Source organism: Anolis sagrei, chromosome 1, assembly GCF_037176765.1.
Source record: "Anolis sagrei isolate rAnoSag1 chromosome 1, rAnoSag1.mat, whole genome shotgun sequence".
In the NCBI taxonomy this organism is placed as follows: Eukaryota; Metazoa; Chordata; class Lepidosauria; order Squamata; family Dactyloidae; genus Anolis; species Anolis sagrei.
In genome coordinates, this window is record NC_090021.1 from 139,320,711 (window position 1) to 139,342,781 (window position 22,071).

Consider the following 22,071-nt stretch of genomic DNA (forward strand, 5'->3'; position numbering starts at 1 on the left):
AAAGTGCATGTAAAGCAGTTCAGTATCACTTTAACTGCAATGGATTTGTAGTTTCACGTAGTCTCTAGTCTTTTCTGCCAAAGAGTGCTGGTACCTCACCAAACTAAAATTCCCAGGATTCCATAGCATTGAGCCATGGTTGTTGAAGTGGTGTCAAACTGCATTAATTCTACAGTACAGATGCCCCCTTAAGTCAACCTCAGTAGGGAGACTGAATCTGTTCATTTCTTTTCTGTCCACTGATGGTCACATTGCACTTTTTTGGTCCTCTTTGTTTGGGAATTCAGATGTGTCAAGCACATTCAAGCAGACCTAAAACTATTTCCGGAGAGTAATAGAAGGAATGTGCACATCATGTTGAGAACCACTGACCTAGATCATCATACTTTGATACATCAGGTAAAAAGCTCCCTGGGAAGTATTCAGTGATTCCTGCACTCCACTGTAGTGAAACTATATTAGATACCAATGAAATAAGTATTGAAAAGAGTTTGGCAACATTTGCTTGATGAGGCATGCATAAAGCTTGCAATACCCTTCTGCCCTTTAATAACAAAGCTGCAGGAAGAGCAGTTTTCATTCAAAAATTGTATTTTCTCCTTAGTCTGAAAAGCCTTAATTTTCCTCTTATTTTGGCCATTATCTCACAGACTGCTTGAAAGCTGGCCATGGAGCATAGTTCATGAATTACTATGGAATTTGCTGTCTGTAAATATATAATATTACTAGTCTGTTCCTCCTTGGTGACAGAGAGTTTGAAACCTTTGATAGCCAAGAAGTCTGTAGCTTTTAAACCATTGGTTCCCAACCTTTTTTTGACCAGGGACTACTTTGACCACATATCACTTTGACCAGGGACCACTCTCCAACGTTAGTCCTAAAAGGGCTTTTGGTCAACTTTAGATTCAGTTTGGTTATTTGGGGTGCTGAGTCAGAAAATTGCATTGGATAGACTACATCAGCTCTTGATTCTGATACATATGCCATCCAGTAGTCGCCATCTGCTTGCCCACAGAAAATAATGTTTAATAATCTAGAGCTGATGTGGTCTATCCAATGCAATTTTCTGAATCAGCACCCCAAATGACTCCTGAAACAGGTCTAAAAACGAAGACACCAAGGGCCCCCCGCTCCAGGCACCACATGGAAAGGCTCCACTCGGAGGGAGGAGGAGGAGAACCAGCAGTCAGGAGGCTTGTTGCTGTGCCTTTCATGGGTAGTCAGTCTCTCCCCTCCCAACATCCCCGTTGCCTCACGAGACCAGTCACTCTTGTTGCAATGGTGTCGTTATGGTGAGGCTGTGGACCATATTTTAGTTCTTGGGTCCACTGGTGGTCCATGGACCATAGGTTGGGAACCACTGTTTTAAACAATACCCCCCCAAAAAAACCCAATCAAAAGGCATCTCTAACAAAAGAACACTTTAACCAAGAGTATTTTGAGCATTTTGTTTTGTTTTGTTCTTTTTGGCGAACATACCTTTTTTTGGGTCACACTTTGCTTTTTTTTATTTCTCAGATCACTCCACTGCATGCTTCCTTGGTGCTCTTCATTGGCAGAGCATGTGGAGCAGCCGCAGATCCTATTGCAGGTTATTTTATTAATAAAAGCAAATGGACTCAAATTGGTCGACTCATGCCTTGGTAAGTACGCTAACTGTTTCATTTAGTTTCCTTATTTGCTCACTGTGACATGCGTTTTCTTTTGTATTCTGCTCACATGCCATTTCCCAAGCAATGTTTCTTTTAATTAGCATACTATTCTTGTTGCTTTATAAACTTCCTGTTTTGAATCATAAAACAATTTTGCAATTATAAATTATAAAGGGGAGAAGACAGATCTAAGAGATTTGAAAAAGAAACCAACAAACCCTTATATTCTTCCATTTTAAGTGGGGATAATTAATGGATGCCTTTTTTCAATATATAAATTTATTTGAATTATTATAGCTGCTGTGACAGAGCAAAAATATGCAAAAGGAATTTGTGGGATTAGTGTTGTTCTTATTGAGAGTTAGGGTTGGAGGAAATAATGAAAACTTTGAGGAAAAAAAGAAAATAATGTTTCAGACATGATGGAAAAATAGCTTTGATGTAGGACAGGGATCCTCAAACTTTGTCAGACAAGGGCTAGTTCACTGTTGGGGAGCTGGACTACAGTTTGGGGAAAAAATGAATGAATTCCTATCCACACTGCACATACCTTATTTGTAGTGCAAAAAGCAAAAAGAAAAAAAAAGGAAGAACAATACAATATTTAAAATGAAGAACAATTTTAACACACATAAACTTAACCAGTATTTTATTGGGAAGTGTAAGCCTGCTTTTGGTTGATAAGACAGTCAAGTTAATTAGGATTGTTGTTGTTGTGAGCCTTCAAGTTGTTTCAGAGATCGGGTGGCCATTAGTTTTCCAGACTGTATGGCCATGTTCCAGAAGCATTCTCTCCTGACGTTTCACCCACATATATGGCAGGCATCCTCAGAGGTTGTGAGGTCTGTTGGAAACTAGGCAAGTGGGGTTTATATATCTGTGGAGTGTCCTGGGTTGGAGCGAGAACTCTTGTCTGTTCAATGTAGGTGTGAATGTCCCAATTGGCTGGCTTGATTAGCATTGAATGGCCTTCCAGCTTTAAAGCCTGATTGCTTCCTGCTTGGAGGAATCTTCTGTTGGGAGGTGTTAGCTGGCCCTGATTGTCTGAAATCCCCCTGTTTTTTGAGTGTTGCTTTTTATTTACTGTCCTGATTTTTGAGTTTTTTAATACTGGTAACCAGATTTTGTTCATTCTCGTGCTTTCCTCCTTTCTGTTGAAATTGTCCACATGCTTGTGGATTTCAATGGCTTCTTTGTGTAGTCTGACATGGTGGTTGTTAGAGTGGTCCAGCATTTCTGAGTGATCAAACAATATGCTGTGTCCAGGTTGGTTCATCAGGTGCTTTGCTATGGCTGACTTCTATGGTTGAAGGAGTCTGCAGTGCCTTTCATGTTCCTTGATTCGTGTTCGGGCAATCCTGCATTTGGTGGTCCCTATGTAGACTTGTCCACAGCTGCATGGTATATGGTAGACTCCTGCAGAGGTGGGAGGATCTCTCTTGTCCTTTGCTGAATGGAGCATTTGTTGGATTTTTCTTAGTGGGTCTGTAGATCATTTGTAGGTTGCGTTTCTTCGTCAGCTTCCCTATGCAGTCAGTGGTTCCCTTGATGTATGGTAAGAACACTTTTCCTCTGGGTGGTTTGCTCTTATGGCTTGTTCTTGGTCTTACAGCTCTTCTGATGACTATGATGGAGTATCATTTCCTCCAATGCTTCTCAACAAGAAGACGACAAATCCCACTGGCAATATTTTTCATAATTTTGCTCTGTCACAGCAGCTATAGCAATTCAAAAAAATTTATGTACTAAAAAAAAAATCCATTAATTACCCCACTTAAAGCAGAAGCATAGAAGGGGATTTTTTGCTGTCTCTGTGTTGGTTTCAAATTTCTTCATTCTATTATTCCTAGTAGGAAGACACAATCAAAACACTCCCAAGAGATGATCATACAGCTTCTGTTTAATAACTTCAAAAAAGGTTATTAAACCTTGCAGAACTGATTGAATTTTCATACTTTCCCTAAGTTGCTCCTCATAGGGCTTCGACCTCTCGACTTTTGGTCATTTTGGTCACCCTTTTCTGGACACCTTCCAACTTGTCAAAACCCTTCTTGAATTGTGGTGCCCAGAACTGGGCATGGTTAGATCTGACCAAAGCAGAATAGTAACCATGGAAAGATCTTCCGTGAGCAGCAGTGGGCAGAGATTAGGCTGTGCAGGCCTCTGACACATATGCACCTTTGCAAGTTTTTACAAGAGCTCAAGGCATGGAACTTACCATGTTAGTGGTTCTGTTTCAGCAGAATTTTGGCAATAGCCATTGTCACCGAATGGTCTGAAATGGGATCTGTCGTTCTGCACAGAACATAATATTGAGTCCTAGTTGCATTGCCCCCTTTAAGAAGCAAACCCTTCAACCTCCCAGGCCGTTTTACCAATGAGACACTGAGAGGTGAGGAGATAGAGATACAACAGTCTTCTTTTGCAAACAAAATGATCTGCAGGTAGCAGTTGTAAAAGAAAGCGCCACATGAATGAAACCTCACCTGAGGTTCTTATAGGTTTTGCAAGTATATTTCACACCTTCAAACATCTTCTTTTCCCATGCCCCCCTTTCCTTTCATCCTGTATCTGTTCCCTTTCATCTTGTACCAGACCCGTAGCCAGGATTTCGATTCGGGGGGGGGGGTGAGTTTGTTTCGGGAGGGGGGGACTGAGTCTGAGTGAAAGAGGGTCTACCCTAGCAAACCTTTTGTATTGTTACCCCAATACCCCCATGCATATGGGATATATTGAGTATGGTGATCAGATCATGATATGAATAAACATAACAGTTTAAATAATGCACCAATAAGGCCTTTTTCCGAACCACCATGAGAATTTCGGGGGGGGGGGGGGGGGATGAAGCCCCTCAAGTCCCCCCCCCCCCCCCGGCTACATGCCTGTCTTGTACATATTGTACTTTGATCAGTTGTTTATCAAAATAGTTCAAGGAAGCAATTTCCCCACAATTTCCCAATTACAATCATTGACCATATCAAACACCATTTGGACTTCCTAGGTCCTGTTTGAGGCTCTCACTTGGTTGAATCAATCAAAATACAATTTCTGTTTTGAACTTTCTTCCTTCATAATGTTTATTGCCCTGCCTGGCTTGACATTTCCATGCAGATCTTCAATTTATTCCTTTTGAATAACTAAGGAAGGTGACGGGTTGTTTATTGCTCTGCTTCTCTCCTTACAGCTTCCATTTGGTTGTGTTTTGTACGTTTCTCACAGCAAACCCTTCTATTGATCTCTTCTAAACTCTTCTATTGATCTCTTCTACATGATAAAGCTGAGACTATTTATCTAATCAAACCTATTCTTCATACTATTGCTATTAATTAATCAATTTAGATCAGGTCTTTGTCCCTTTCAATGCATGTCAGTCACATCCGCTCTGAAGACCAACTGATACATAAGGTTTTAAACTCTGTGTGTTATTGTTTATATGTAAGTTATATTAATTATACTGTTTTATTTGCTTGCTGTTTTGTTTTTACTGATGTGTTGTTGGGCTTGGCCTCATGTAAGCCGCTCCAGGCTTCTTCTTCTTCTTCTTCTTCTTCTTCTTCTTCTTCTTCTTCTTCTTCTTATTATTATTATTATTATTATTATACATCGGCTCTAAAAAAAGCTGAATCCTCTGAAGCAAGATCATACCACAATTTCAGTGTCAAAATTCTATTGCTGTTTCCTTAAAAGGTACACAACAACACATTGGATCTGAATGCAGTCATTCACTATCCTGAAACTTCACTGATCATAGTAGTTTCCCCCTCCTGTCCAGTTCTGGGATGCTTTTCATCATTCCTATGTTCCCTTTTAATCTCCACTCTCTATTTTGTTTGTTTGCTTGCTTGCTTGTTTAGCATATTGTGACATTAAATGTTGAGCAACCAGATCATGGCCTTGCCATCCTTCATATCCAGCTTCTCTGTTGTTTTTCATTCCCTAGAGTGGGTTGGAAGAGTTATTGCACCGAATTAATGTTCTCTTGTATACAATCCTCCCCCAGCACTCTTCAATCCACGATTGTAAATAATCAGCTGACATACACACTGCATGAATGGCGGTGGGTGAAAAAAATACTGTGCAAATAATGCTGTTCTGATGGGATTAATCTGCATTGTCTGTCCATTGAGAGGTTTTTTTTTCAAAATAGCATCCATGGTCATCTAATTACATTGTGCCTCGGCTGCTTTACAAGAACACTGGAGAATTCTGCCATAGCTAGAGGTTGTGCTCTGGGGAATGAATTGCATCTGCTCATCATTCCCAAATAACAAACAAAACAAAGCTAGAATACGCTCAATTCTCTCTCCTGGTTTTACATCAGCTTGACTGCCATTCTGTCTATCAGCCCCAAGTGTCATTACAAGGTTTGTTTAGAACCGTGTTTACTCACTGAAGAGCTGCTCTACATTTCCTTGGAGTCTTTGCCTTCCAAATTAGCGGAAGCATCCAGGAGTCATAAAACACAAGGCCGGCTAAAGAGCACTCATCTTCATAGTAACAGAGGTGCCTAAGGCGATTCTTGCACAAGTCTGAAAATGTAGCCATCATGAGCCTTTCCAGTGCCTTTGACCAGGTGAAGCTGTAAAAAATTCCTATAATATGAAGCACTTCTTCTTTTTATAAAATGTAGACAGTAAATTAAATAACAAGCTTCCAATATAAAAGCCATGGGAAATTATGCTGACCAGAAGTTTGGTGGTTCAAATCTTCGGGACAGCTTGAGCTCCCGCTGTTAGCCCCAGCTTCTGCCAACCTAGCAGTTCGAAAACATGCAAATGTGAGTAGATAAATAGGTACTGCCTCAGGAAGGTAAATGGCACTCCATGCAGCCATGCCGGCCACATGACCTTGGAGGTGTCTGTTGTCGAACAACAGTGTTCTAGGACTGTGTGATGTATCGGCGTGTGATGTATCGGCGAATAATGCGTGCAGATCCCAGTAAGGTTGCCTTCTGCCGCTGGCAGATGGTAATTTTGTCAGCGGCAATTGTGTTTAAGTGCATGCCAAGGTCTTTAGGCACTGCACCCAGTGTGCCATAGATGCAGGCGAAATGTTAGAAGATAATGCTTCTGGAACACGACCATACAGCCTGGAAAGCAACCCAGTGATTCTGGCCATGAAAGACTTCGACAACACATTAAGTAAAAATGGTTTGACTAGACTAGAATATGCCCTCATTTTTTTCCACTTTTTAAAATGTTTGATATGTATATTTGATATGCACTGCATTTTCTTTTTTCCAGGTTACTGGGTTGTACACCCTTTCTCATTGTGTCCTATTTCTTACTATGGTACTTACCTCCCTTCATATCTACAAGAGTTGTGTGGTATCTGGTTTTCTACTGTCTTTATCAAGCACTGTCTACAGTAAGTTTATCAATACCAAATTCCTTTTTCTGTGCAGTTGTGAATGCTGTATCTTTCTAAACAGAACTTGGGAGAGTGAGTTTGCTCAGCAATAACTCTCACAGGCCCCCATCCAAGACGACCAGCATCCATATGGGCTGGAAGATATGGGAAGCTATACTCAAGAGAGTTTATTTATTTATCTATTTATTTATTTACAGTATTTATATTTTGCCCTTTTCACCCTGCAGGGGACTCAGATTAGATTACAATGCACATATACATGGCAAACATTCAATGCCATTAGACATACAACATATATAGACAAACACAGAGGCAATTTAATATTCCAGCTTTCCATCTTCATGAGGGCATGCTCGATTCCAGCCATGGGGTGGGAGCTGCCACTTCACCATCCACTTGTGGCACCGAGCCCTTGATGGAGTACTTTCTCATTCTTATGCAGGCTGCTCGAGGGTTTAATGGTGCTGTAAATTAGTTAAATTAGCTTCCCCAGATAAAGCAGTACCTAACTTTCCTACTTGACAGATGCAACTGTCTTTCAGGCTGCATAGGTCAACAGCAAGCTAAACTATTAATGGTCAGGAGCTTACTACGACCTGCTTCGAACTCATGGCCTCTCGGTCAGTAGTGATTTAATGTAGCTGTCTACTAACTAGCTGCACTATAGCCCGGTCCATACATCAGTGAATCAGAATTACTTCGAAAGTTAAATGAGACACCTCTTTAATAATATAAGAGTGGAATGGAAGAACACTGCCCCCCTACTGCAACACGATTAATTTAGTAATGCAGAAAGATTTGACATTCTAGCATCCATCACCTTTTAAAGAACGTGAATCCTACTATCACATTACCCAAATTTGGGTGGTTAAAGCCCTGAAGCAGTTTTTTTAATGCTCTTTAAAATTTGACTCCTACATTTGTTGAACATGTAAGAGTGCTTATTGAAAAGGGGGAAATGATGTCACATCTGTTTGGCAAATGTGAATCTCCATGAACATGTGGAGACCACCTTTTGAAAACCACTAGCCAAGAAAAGCATAACCTTATTAGAAGTCAACTCTTTGAGCAAGTGATATTCACAAGCATTAATGTCATTGCACACAGGTAACTCAGCTGTTAAACTGAAGAACCATGCCTTTAAACGGCCAAGGATAAAGACCTGCCACTACAAACATATATTTGGTTAGCTGAGGATGGTTGTTTCTTTGAAGCTGAAATTTGCAGTTGCCCATCTACTCTCCCTTAAAACCTCTTAGTTAAAACATGCATTCAAGAGACAACAACAACAACAAAACTACTTTATTTTTCTACCCCGCTTCCATCTCCCCGAAGAGATTCAGGGTGGCTTACATGGGGCCAAGGTTAGGCAAAATACAATTAAAAGCAAAACAATAACAATAAATTAAAATAGCATAAACAGCACAACAATAATAAACAGGCCTCAAGCAACAGCAAACTAATTTTGGAGGGTGGGGGGAAGGGACCACTATGCAAACTGGTTAAAGGATAGGGGTTAGGGTTAGGAGTTCAATAAGGTGGATAGAAACATATAATAGCATAGGAAATAGCATGGAAACAGAGCAATTAAACAGGATCAGTTCAATTTAAACTTAAAATATATATAGTGATGTAATATATTCCTGATGGAGTACTTCCTCATTCTTATGCACGCTGCTGGAAGGTTTTATGGTGTCGTAAGTAAACTTGAGATGTTATTTTCATAGTAGTCTCCTTCTTAGAAAATAACATCTCAGGTTTACTAACAAACTTATTTTGTGTGTGTGTGTATATATATATACACACACACACACACACACACACACACACACACGTACATTTCAGATATTTGTACCCCGCCCTTCTCAAACCCCACACCAAAGAGGTACAGTCAAACTGGCAAACCAAAATGTACATACAATATAGGTTAACAATTATACACATTTGCAATTAGTAAATCAGACTTGGAAGGTTGCTATTTTCAAAAAATGTCAGAGGGTGGGATTCTTCTTCTCAAGCTGCCAATTTTCCTTTTATTTTGTGTTTTATATTTATATTCGATTTTTGATGTTGTTTTTAAATGCTGGAATTGCAAAATTGTGCTAAAACCAAAATTAAGAAACAGTTGTAGTGTGGAAAGGGGGTTACAAGGGGGTGCAAAAGTAGGATCACAGATTAGCAAATCTGCGCAATTGCCCTAATATAAAGAGGCGAGATATCTGTGCTGTTCAATGTGATACGTATCTGCTATCAATGTTTGTGCAGCTGTAGTAGAATAGATTTGTGCAATAAAGTCCTGTTAGACGAGTGGAAATGGACTATGATATATTTCTTTTTAGCACTGAGCCCCATAACTTGTGGGAGGCGTGGAGCAATTGCTTCAATTGAACTACTGATCATCTATCCCTGCATGTTATGTACAGTGATTTTGGTGTAGTTTGGGAAGCTGCAGTGTTACCCACCGTTTTCAGATCCCATTGGGTCAGTGGAGCAGTGTACGTGTTCTCTGAATCATTTGTCACAAGGATGAAAAACAGAGTAGCTAGGAGTTTCTTTCTTCATTGAAATCTTTTGAAGCGGATGTTCCCGGAGCAGGTGCATCTATGAAATGTTCTCTCAAAGATCTCTCTTTAATCGGTAAAGAAAGAAGGGCTTTTAGAAGTCAGAGATGAATTCTTCTTTCTTTGTTCATCAGAGATCTTTACTCAGTTGCTTTGCTAGCGTCTGTATGGAAACACGTCATGATACAACAATGCCTTCCATTTAGAATGACTTTTTCTCTTATTCTTTGAAGGCAAAGGTGCACCCCACCCACACAAAATGCTTTTCATTACTCCACATAAATGTGGCTCAAGGTCAATCATATACCTTCTATCCATATTTGTTCCCACCCCAACTTTGGTCTTAATATCTCCCATGTTCATATTCAAGCTTTAGAGGGTTCGTGCCTTCACATGTGAGGCCTCCTGCTAGTTTATTTGCTGTGTCAAAGCAGCACCTGGGATTTTTAATCAGTCCTTCAGTTCATATAGGATCCCATGCACACAGCCATTGAACTAACACACCAAGTCAATCTAAATGGAAGGCATTGTTGTATCTTTATTTTAATGTTGTGTTCAGTTTGTATTTCAGTCTGTACTATAACTTGATCTTAGTCTTAATACATGATTCCGTTTTGTGAGTGGGGGTTTACCATGATGAGATGTTCCCTCCCATGTGGAAATATTCCTATTTATTGCCATACGAAACTGTTAGGGAGAAGAACAAGACTAGAGCTTCTCATTGACACATGAAGGTGTGGAGGTTGTGGATCTAAGACCCTTCCACACAGCTGAATAAAATCCCAAATTATCTGCTTTGAACTGGTATATATGTCAGTGTGGACTCAGATAACCCAGATCAAAGCAGATATTGTGGGGTTTTCTGCTTTGATATACTGGATTATATGGCTGCGTAGAAGGACCCTATGCAACCCTGTGAGATAGGACAAGACTGCAATACTATGCTCCAACAAGCTAAAATATTTGCTGCTAACACTCTTTCTAACATGTTTGGGGACTTAATGACTAGTTACTGTTTACTTCTACAAAAGCTTTCTTTGAACATACGGAATATTGAGAGCTTTGCAACTTATATAATCCTTTCTTAAGAAGATTTACATTTCTCCTTGGAAAGCTCACAGATAGAGATCTCCTAAGGGCATAGTGGTGAAGGTATTCCATTCTTCTGTCCTTGATGGATACTTTGGAGTTAAGGGAAGAAAGGTGAAATAAATGCATTGAGCCATAGCACTCCAAGTGGTGTCAAACTGCATTGGTCCTACATAGTAGATGCATCCTAAGGCTAGATCAACACTGATCTATAATCCAAAGCCGATCCAGTGTGTCCAGCATTGGATCGGCTCTGGATATGGTCTACACAGGTACTCCACCAACTGCTACAGGGTGAATCTGCTTGTATACCAATCAAAGTGGTCAGAGCAGATGTGACCTAAGATCTCAAGAATATCACTTTAAAAACTCATACACCCTTTAGAATGGATGTTACAAAATAATGAAGGCAAAGCCATTCATAAAACCCATATTGTAATAAAAAATGTTGTCAAGAGTTTTTAGGCTGATACTGATGGAACTAAATACTTATATTTATCTATTTTACAGTTGTTCCAGGTATCATATTCCTCTCTCACAATGTTTCTCACCACGGAGCAGAAGGATAGAGACTCTGCAACAGCTTATAGTGAGTGTGATTTTTTCCCTCCATAAAATGTAAACTGTATTTTCATTGAAATCGGTTAGCTGGGCCAGCCAAACAGTCAATGGTAACTATTACTAATGTTACTAGTAATGGGAACTAATGTGACTAAAATTACATTTTAAAGAATGAAATAGTGCCACAATATTATTGGAAGTATGTACAAGCAATTTTATTTGTAGTAGGAAATGGAAATAGCATTATTGATCATAAATGTAACAGTAACAGTAAACCATAAAGAATAGAAATAAAAAATGGAGTGGTACAGCTGTTGTAATTTCCATTGTGGTCACTGAAACATCTTTGTCCCAGTTCAAAAGTATTTCTGTGTCCCAATGATGGCACATCTACCACAAGTAGAGAATAACTGCTGAATGCACCTGAAGTAATTTCTCTGTGTGTGCATGTGTCTTTAAGTTTTCTGCCAACATTGGTATTGCCGTCCTCTGAAATTCAGCCTACAGTACCTGGTATTCCTTGGAGATAACTCCATCCAAGTTTCAACTAGACCTGATACTGCCTAACTTCCAAGATCATAGGAGATCTAGTGCCTTCAGGATATCTAGACCTCCTGAAATGTTACAAACTTCATCTGTGCTATATCTGTGCTTTTTTGATCCATAAATCCCAGAATTGTAGAAGTAAAGTATTGTGTTTCTCTACTTTAGGGATGACATTTGAAGTTCTAGGCACCTTGGTTGGAGCTGCACTCCAGGGGCAAATAGTTGCCAGCGCTCATGCTCCTGATCACTGCCAATACAACCATTCCATAGAAAGTTCATACTCCACCAGTCTACAAGAAAACATTTCCATCATCCACAACCTGCCTCATGGAGTAAGTTGAAAAGCTCTTGGAAGTCTTTCAAGGGCATCATATCTCTTTGTCCTACTGTTCAAATATATTACCTTGGTAATGAAGCCCCTGGTGGCGCAGTGGGTGAAATCTCTGTGCCAGCAGGACTGAAGACCGACAGGCCACAGGTTCAAATCCGGGGAGAGCGTGGATGAGCTCCCTCTGTCAGCTCCAGCTCCTCATGTGGGGACATGAGGGAAGCCTCCCACAACGATAGTAAAAACATCAAAACATACGGGTGTCCCCTGGGCAACGTCCTTGCAGACGGCAAATTCTCTCACACTAGAAGCGACTAGAAGCGACTTGCAGTTTCTCAAGTCACTCCTTACATGACAAAAAAACCCTTGGTAATAATGGCATTCAAATATAGATAGCCTGGGATAACTTTGACTGACCCAATGAAACATATTGGATAGATGAAATTTCATGTAATGACTAAGAAGCTAAAAACATAGGCAAAAAAATGTTGGTTTTGCTGTTGTTGACTAAGAAGCTACTTGCATTACAGGTTAGCAAAATTTTGTACCATAAATCTTGAAGGTATATCAATAAAGGAAATGTACTCATACTATATCCACAGCAAAATAATACTAATCAGAATAGGAACATATACTTCCAGTGAACCCACCTAAACCAGCCCTATTTTAACTAAGCGTCCTGTTCTTCTTGTCCTTGGTCCATCTCTATCAGTTGGTTGTTCAGTTCTAGCTTAATTCTTTCTTCTACAACGCCAGACTTCTTCTCTCTGCCTGTGTCTTTTTAACCTTCTGTCTCTGGCTTTTCTCCTTCCAGAGCAGGTTGTTCTCTCAAATGTCAGCCAGCCAGGAGAGTAGTGTCGTATTCATTCCTGCCCATTAACATCTTATTTCCCAAGTTGTACTCTTTAGCCTTGTGGTGAGCTTCATAGCATCCTGCTATACTGGCTACTTAAAAAATGAACTTTTAAAGATCCCACTTCTTGAGCTAAAATGTCCTTACATGATGCTTGAAGGTAGGAGAATGTGACAGCACCAAGGAAAGAGGTCAGTTTTCATCCCAGTGAGCTGTGCTTTTTTTGTCCCAGTGGAATACACAGAAACCTGTTTGACATCCTAGAAGTGACTTGCTATCACTTCTGGTTTTGCTTTTTGAGTGGGGGAAGATTTGAGTGAACCTAGCAAAGCTATTGCATTTGGAGTTGGTTTTGCAATGTTTTTATTTTCAGGCAAAAAAAAAAAACACTTTTTAAATAAATGGGTTATTGGATAGTATCCTGGGCTCAGGTGAGCACAGCAAACCCTCAGGGACATACTTATCTTACCCCTCCTTGATTCAAAAGTTGAGATCTTTGTTAAATGATTACTCTTAGAGTTGAAAGAGGTGGCCACCACAAAGTGGAAAAATTAAACCCTCTTTCACAGTATTGTAAATGATCAAGATTGTCCATACTTTGCCCAAGGCATTTAGACTAGGACTTGGAATGACAGCTATGATGGAGCTAGACATGGTTCTGAGCTATAAATATATATCCTTGAATACAAAATTAGGATGGTCCATGCCATCATATTTCCAATGTCTGTGTGAAAGGTGGATGGCAAAGAAAGCAGATAGGAAAAGACTCTTTTCTATTATTATTATTATTATTATTATTATTATTATTATTATTATTAGATATACAACAAGGTTAGTACACAGCAAACAAGATCACTATGCTGGCTTTTGTATTTGATCACATGTCAGACACTTCCCAAGTGTCTAGGACTATGTGATGTATCAGTGAACAATGGGTACAGATCCAAGTAGGGTGGCCCTTTGCAGCTGACAGAGGGTAATTTTGTCAGCGCTGATTGTTTTTAAGTGCAGGCCAAGGTCTTCAGGCACTGCACCCAGTGTGCTAATCACCACTGGGACAACCTTTACTGGCTTGTGCCAGAGTCTTTGCAGTTCTATCTTTTATTATTATTATTATTATTATTATTAGTAGTAGTAGTAGTAGTAGTATTGTTATGTATATTTATACCCCTCTTTTTCTCTCCACAAGGAGACTCAAAGCAGCTTGAGACATGGTGCTGGAGAAGAGTTCTGAGGTGGACTGCTTGAAAAATAAACAAATGTGTCCCAGAGCAAATCAATATTGAACTCTCTTTAGAAACCAAGATGACTAAACTGAGACTGTCATACTGTCACCATTACAGGGAGACATGATTCACTAGAAAAGACAATAATGTTTGGTTAGGTAGAAGCAATTAGAAAAAAGGAAGACCATTCTCCATATGAATGAACTTAGTCAAGATATTTGGTTGGACTGAGTCTGCAAGACCTGAGAAGGACTATTGATGGGAGAGGTGACCTAGAAGTTTCTCATTCACCATAAATCACAGTTGACTTTATGGCAGTTAATAATAATAATGGCTTTGTAGTGACTAAAAGCATTAATCTCTATGGCTTACATTACATCCATCAGTGTAAATTATTTATATTTTCAGTCCCAGATTATGTCCTTCTGTCTGTCTTTCAAATAGCTGTGTTACTTCTGGATCAGAGAAGTATTCTGGTCACCACCATGAAACAATAACTCTGATGTTAAATCTTTCTGCTCGTCAGAAAAATCCCAAACATACCCAGTGATTACCCAAACAGCAATTATTGCCCATGTGGGAAATAGTAAGTGCTTCTAAGTGCTATATTCTAAAAACACCCCTCCTCCCGTTTTTTACTATACGTATAACTCGGTGAACAGATCTGTGCATCTTTTTTCTTAAAGCATCTGTGTGTCTTTCTCTTCCTGTAGCTTTGATAAGCACTGCTTTAAAATTAGTCATTCAGGGTTTTTTTGGGTGAAGGTTAACATTTAAATACAGTAAAATATAAATATAACGACATTTAGTGAGTAAAAACAGCAGTCGATTTAGCAAATATCCTCTATGGAAACTATCTTGAACCATTAGTAGAATGATCTTGGATGGATCCTTGAGGATGATTCTAATGGAATAAACAGCTTCTTTTTACAAGCAAATGTGAGTGGTGAAAAGTCGCTGTTATTTGGACAGAAAAAAATATATTTTTGAAGAACTGTATTTCTTTAATTGTAAGATACCATTGATTGTAAGATGCACTCTAATTTCAGTACCACCATCACCACCCAAAATACATGAGATACAATGCGATTCTTAGATGCATTCCATTTTTAGAGATGTTTATATAGCAAAAAAGTGCATCTTGAGCCCCTTCTATGCTTCCATACAAAATCCAGATTATCTGTTTTGAATGGGATTATATTTATTATTTTTTTATTATTTTTATTGTATTTATATCCCATCTCTTCTCTAGCCCGAAAGGGGGACTCAGGATGGCTTACATAGGCAGCAATTCGATGCCGTTACATGAACAGTTAATACAATAACCATTAAACAAAAACCATCAAACCATTAAAAAACATAAAATACATAAGCCATTAATTAAACAGTATAAAATCCTAATTACCAGTAAAACCGTATCCTCATGTAAATTGTCTTTCCAGTTCATTTCAACCAAAGTGCTGCTTTATGTCTGCTGACTAAAGGCCTGGTCCCACAACCACGATTTTACTTTCTTCCTGAAAGCCAGGAGGGATGGGGTCTATCGTATCTCATTTGGAAGCATGTTCCACAGGCGGGGGCCACTGCCGAGAAGGCCCTGTCCCTCGTCTCCACCAGCCGCATTTGCGATGTTGGTGGAAGCGAGAGCAGAGCCTCGCCGGATGATCTTAGGTTACGAGGTGGGACATAGAGGCAGATGCGTTCAGACAAGTAAGCTGGGCCAGAACCGTATATATGACAGTGTAGACTCATATAATCCAGTTCAAAGCAGATCATAGTAGATTATCATGTGCTTTGAGAAACTGGATTATGAGGTGGTGTAGAAGGCGCCTTAGAATTGATGAAATACAATAACATCATCTGTTTATGTAGCAGCTGACAACATAATCCCCCAAAAGGGATTCTTGTCCCAGAGAAAATACTGCTTTTATGTGATGCAGAAACAAAAAATAAATAGCAAAGGAATAACAAGAACAACCATAGTAACTTTTCATAACCATTATTGCCAGGAATGAAACATATTGAGATCTAAGTGGTATTTCATTTTCCTAGTTTTATGTACTCCCCATTTCTTCAAAAATCTCGGAGTGGTACATGTGTGTGCATGCACATATGTATCTGCTTCTCAACCTATGGCAACCCCATTAATTTTTTGTAGGGTTTTCTTAAACAAGGAATACTCGAAGGTAGTTTTTCCAGATTTTATTTCATTTGGAAGAGACAGATCATTGGAGGTATGTGTTGCATATATACAGGGTTTTTTGTAAACATACATTGGCCTATATGAGCATAGGTGTAGCATTTGACATGGCTAAAAAATGCCAATTGGTGGCCCTTTATCGGATCCTCAGTATCCCCACTGCTTTTGTCTTGCAGCTCAGTGCTTGTGCTCACTTGCCTTTTCCTTACCTTGATTGTTTTGTCTGTGTCTCGAACTGTGTTTTATCTGTTCTTCCTTTTCACAGATGCACACAGATGTTGGTCAGCCCATCCTAGAGAGATCTATGGATCTCTTCCATTTGACAAAGCACCAGCCACCTCTCTGGAGCAATTAGCCAGCAGCTGTCTCTCCCTAATACATGAAGGTATGGCCAGAAAAAGACTGGCCATAAATAGCATGCACTGTTGTTACACTGGACTTTAGACAGCTTTCCCTTTCCTCCTTGTAAACATGTTGGCTCGACTACTTACCTTCCTACGTGAAACAATGTAATTATTTTGCATGCAACTAATTATCTGTTCAGACCATAATTCCTCTTTTTGGCAGCAGTCCATAGGAGCTAGACGGATGCGGATATTGCATGCAGACAAGTTGGTAGACCGGTAGAGAAGGGAAGGAGTGCTCCATTTGCAGACAGCTGAGAAACTATAGACTGCTCGAACTGAAAAGCCCTTCTTCTCTATGCCAAGCAGAGAAATGCATATCTCCCCTTTCTTTGTCAGCCCCAATAGACTTCTAAAAACCTTTGCGGGCAATTAACATATTTATAAGTCTGCTACTCAGTACATCACTTTTATGCCGTTTTATTGCTTTTTGGTTGTGTTATGTTACGATGAGATAAGCCATTGTCTTCCTAGTGTTTTTGAATTAAATATGCTTCTCTCCAATTCCCCTTCCCCCATTTCCCCCTGATATCTTACCATCTCTCTCCACATTTTATATGAAGAGAAAACTCTACATGATCGCAGCAGGAACAATAGGAGGGATATACCTTGTTGGCATCGCTGCCCTTTTCTTTGGAGTGAAAGAAAAAATTGGTGTGTACCTCGTTGAATACTTCCCAACATTCAATACTCTGGTGTCCTATTTTCAAAATGTAATATTATTTATATGTGCATATTCATATTCATAGACCCATATGCCTTGAAAACAGACCAAAGAATTTCTTTCTTCGAGGGACATAAGCTGGCAATGAAGTATGGGCCGTATGTGAAGTTCACAGCATCATTTCTCCTGATCTCAACTGCTGTCCAGGTAATTCTGGTTTGTCAGGGATCTTGCAGCAGCCTGCCTTGTACTGACATCTCTTACAAAGAAACATGGAGCTTATTTACACTGCTTGTTTAATCCGTAGCTAGTCCAGAGGCAGCCACTCATTCATCATACTCATCAAATAGGTCCAGCCTATTTGCATGACTGCATCTCCCCCTATGAACCCGCCCAGGCCTTAAGTCCATACCTTGCGAGATCAGACTTGGCCATGGTGGTCCATGCTCTCATTACATCTGGGATAGACTACTGTAACACACTCTATTATTATTATTATTATTATTATTATTATTATTATTATTATTATCTTTATTTGTACCCCGCTAACATCTCCCGAAGGACTCAATGCGGCTTACACAGGCCAAGGCCTCAATAAAACAACAGCATAACAAATACATAATAAAACTCATAAAGCAAACCAAAAACATTAAAGCAACAGTAAAAACAATAAGACAATACACCGTGACACATTTAAAAACTAGGGCCGGCCAAATGTAATGGGTACAGTTAAAAGTGCTGGACATGACAGGTGAAATGTAAGGATTCTAGGGTAGGTGCAGTGTGCAGACAGTCTTACATCTCTAATAAAGTGCAACTGGGACATGATGCTGGGAGTTTCCTATTCTGGAAAGGCACACTGGAACAGCCAAGTCTTCAAGCTCTTCCTAAAGGCTGCCAACAATGGGGCTTGTCTGATGTCCTTGAGGAGGGTGTTCCAGAGTTGGGGGAGCCACCACACAGAAGGCTCTACGTGGGATTACCTTTGAAGATTGTTCGGAAGCTTCAAATAGTCCAGCGAGAGGCGGCCAGGTTAATAATTGGAGTAGCATACAGGGAGCATACAACTCCCATGTTATGTCCACTCCACTGGTTGCCAGTTTGCTACTGGGTGCAATTCAAAGTGCTGGATTTGGCTTATAAAGCCCTAAACAGCACTGGTTCAATTTACCTGTCCGAATGCATCTCCCTCTATGAACCATTGCAGAGATTAAGATCCTCCGGGAAGGTCCTGCTCTCTGTCCCGCCACTGTCACAGGCGCAATTGACAGAGACGAGAGAGAGGACCTCCTCTGTGACTGCCCCTCGGCTATGGAACTCTTTTCCTGGTGAGATCAGATCGGCCCCCTCCTTCCTGTCCTGTTTAAAACTTGGCTGTGGGACCAAACTTTTGACACAGTGCAATAAGGTAGCAATAGTAAACCTTACCATGCCAACTAGATTCGATGCAGGTGATCGAGACAGTTTTAAACAGTGGATTTTAATGTTGAGATAAATGGTTTTAATGTTTATGTATTTGTATAATTTATTTATGTGCTGAAATTGAATGTTTTCCATTTGTATGTTGTGCTCCGCCCTGAGTCCCCTTCGGGTGAGAAGGACAGAATATAAATGTTTTAAATAAATAAATAAATAAATAAATAAAAGGCCCTCTACGGAGGCACTTCTCACAGTCCTACCACTCTCACTGGCGCAGTTAGTGGAAATGAGGGAAAGGGCCTTCTCGGTGGTGGCTTCCCTGCTCTGGAATTCTTCTCAGCCCTGGATGCCTGCCATAGATGCAGGAAAAATTAGAGAATGTTTCTAGAACATGGCCATAAAGCCCCAAAAAGCTACAATAACCCAGTGATTCTGGCCATGAAAACCTTTGACAATACATTGTTAATGGTATCATGAAATGGGGTGCCTACACCCATCCTTGTGTATCTTGAAAGCAAAAGAGCATACTTTTGTGGACGACACCCTCCACTCATCATAATAGCTGTACAATTATGGTGTAGTCTTAACTGTTCGTTGTCTAAAAGCATTGAATAGTTGCCATATGTAAAACCGACTTGAGATCCCCTTCAGGGTAGAGAAAGGCGGGACTCAAATAGAGTAAGTAAGTTAATAAATAAATGCAATTGTGGGAGGTTTTTTAAAATGTATTAAAATTAAACAATAACTGTCCAATGCAAAGATATATGTGGATAGGTGCTTACTGTATTGTAAATGAACACACTTTAATTGTTATATCAACCTGTTAATGTGCATTCTTGTTGAGAAAACATGCATTCCAAACATAAAACTTGATTTGAATCAATTTTTACTTATTCACATCCTGTTGATAACTAATATAACATGTTGTTCATATTTTTTGTTTTGTCTTCAACTCACCAGCTTGAACAAAGCAACTTTGTCCTCTTTTGTACCCATGCAGCTGATCTTCATAGCCACTTTCAGAACTTAGTAGTGACAATTTTGGTAAGTGAGTAGAAAAAAAGGCCTTTTGTTGTTACAGTCTCATTTTCATAAAACTGTTGCTAAATAGGTATATACGAGGGTTGAATGAAAAGTAATGCCTCCACCTTCATTACTTGGGCTTGGAAGGGAATATTTTAATAAATTAAACGCAGAAATAATCCTTAGAATGTGCTCTTTAGCTACCACTATTCACTTTTCCACATAATCACCAGACAATTGGATACATTTCTGCCAACAATGAACAAGTTTTCTGAAGCTGACACAGAAGAAGTCGACACTCTGTTTCTGCAATCAGCATCTTACAGGTCTCCCAACATCTTCATCAGAAGCATAATGATGTCCCCACAGACCTTCTTTCATTATTGAGAACAAATGGAAGTCAGACGGTGCTAAATTTGGACTTTATGGAGAATGCCGTACGGTGGTGAGATCCAGTCTCTGAAGTTTCAAGTCTGAGCACTTTAATTTCAGGCGTCAGCATCCTGGGTACCCATTGTGCACAGATTTTCCAATAGCCAAGCAAAGCAATAATGTGACCCACATATTCTTGTGAAATGCCAATTATGCTTGAAATTTCTCTCTGAGTGATACGACGATTGTCCTGAATCAATCTGTCAACATTTTGCTTGTGAAACTCGGTGGTTGCTGTCACAGGACATCCAACTCTTTGTCACACAAGTCAGATGTTCCCACCTCAACATCTTTAAACCTTCTCACCCAATGACACACAGTACTCACATCAACACAACCACCATAAACAGCTTGCATTCTCTGATGAATCTCCTTTGAGGTGGGACCTTCTGCTGTCAAGAATTCAATGACTGCACATTGCCAGGGGCGGCTCAACCCATTATGCAAAGCAAGCATTTGCAGTATAGTTGATTTTGCCCAGGGGCGCTAGTGAGGCGCTCTTGGGGAAAAATAGACCTTGACATATGCGAGTTGTAGTTACTGGGATGTATAGTTCACCTACAATCAAAGAGCATTCTGAACTCCACCAGTGATGGAATTGAATCAAATATGGCACACAGAACTCCCACAACGTTTGGGGGGGGGGGGGTGGCTCCAAAATACTGTTTGCTTACCGTTGAAAATTACCTAGGGCCGCCTCTGCACATTGCTTAAATCACATTGACCGATTGTCTGTGCCGGGTTCCATACTTTGCACTTTAACAACACAACTGTTCAATGCTAAGGCTTCCCGCCATAATGGAACTGTAGAGGAGAGTCTACTGAACAAATCAGTACCTGCCGCATACCAGTACTGCCATCTGTTGAGTTATGAAGGTGGAGGCATTACTTTTCATTCATCCCTCATAAGCTTATTTTGAAATTGGGGTAGATTACAACACTTTTTTGGCATATTTTCTAGAAGGAAATCTCCATGGTGTTCACTCCCAATTGTGTTTTTTTAGAATTCTAGCTTTGAAATCCAAAGAAGCACGTTCATTCCAGTCCTCATGCTGAAACTTCTGCACTATATCATATTTGCTATTCATATTATCCCCTAGCTTTCAACACCCACAGTTTAATCTACAGCCTTGACATCTCTGCATCTTTTCCTGAAAAATATTCCTTATCTTTTGACTAGATGGCACTATTACATTTCAAAAAGTACTCAGGTCTCATTTGCAAGGCTAATGGAAATTGTGGTCATTAAATCAGAGAGCAATGTGATATCATGTGTGAACATATTGTCAGTCAAGCGCTGTGGAGACAGCTGACAGCCTAGTTGATCAGTAAGAAAAAGATAAGTGTCGATCTTACATCACTTAGAGTAAATCTACACTATAGAATTAATGCCGTCTGACAGCACTTTTACTACTATGGCTCAATGTTATGGAAACCTGGTATTTGTAATTTGGCGAGACATTAACGCTCTTTGACAAGAAAGTCTAAAGCCCATGTAAAACTGCAACTCCCACAACTCCATTGAGACATGGCACTTTATGTGGTGGAGCTACAATGTGGATTATACCAAGACAAGAGATAGCAGAGCACAATCAACATGTGACCAATTCAAGAAATGACTGATAGTAAATATTTGCCAGAGTGCAAAATTCACTTAATTTGACTTTTGAATTTTTTAATTCATTCTCGTGGTATCTGTGGAATGCACACATTTCGCCCCATCTTTATTTATTTACTTTATCG

The 22,071-nt window shown here is 39.8% G+C and overlaps 1 protein-coding gene across 1 annotated transcript in view; it reads left to right on the forward strand.

The window, feature by feature from the left end:
• Nucleotides 1–22,071, forward strand: part of MFSD2B (MFSD2 lysolipid transporter B, sphingolipid) — a 45,631-nt gene that overhangs the window by 5,764 nt on the left and 17,796 nt on the right. Inside the window, exons 3-9 of the mRNA XM_060786935.2 lie at nt 1,519–1,643; nt 6,896–7,019; nt 11,183–11,261; nt 11,945–12,111; nt 17,354–17,444; nt 17,540–17,661; nt 19,834–19,917. Of these exons, the coding sequence (XP_060642918.2) occupies nt 1,519–1,643; nt 6,896–7,019; nt 11,183–11,261; nt 11,945–12,111; nt 17,354–17,444; nt 17,540–17,661; nt 19,834–19,917 (792 nt within the window). The remainder of the gene's footprint in view (nt 1–1,518; nt 1,644–6,895; nt 7,020–11,182; nt 11,262–11,944; nt 12,112–17,353; nt 17,445–17,539; nt 17,662–19,833; nt 19,918–22,071) is intronic.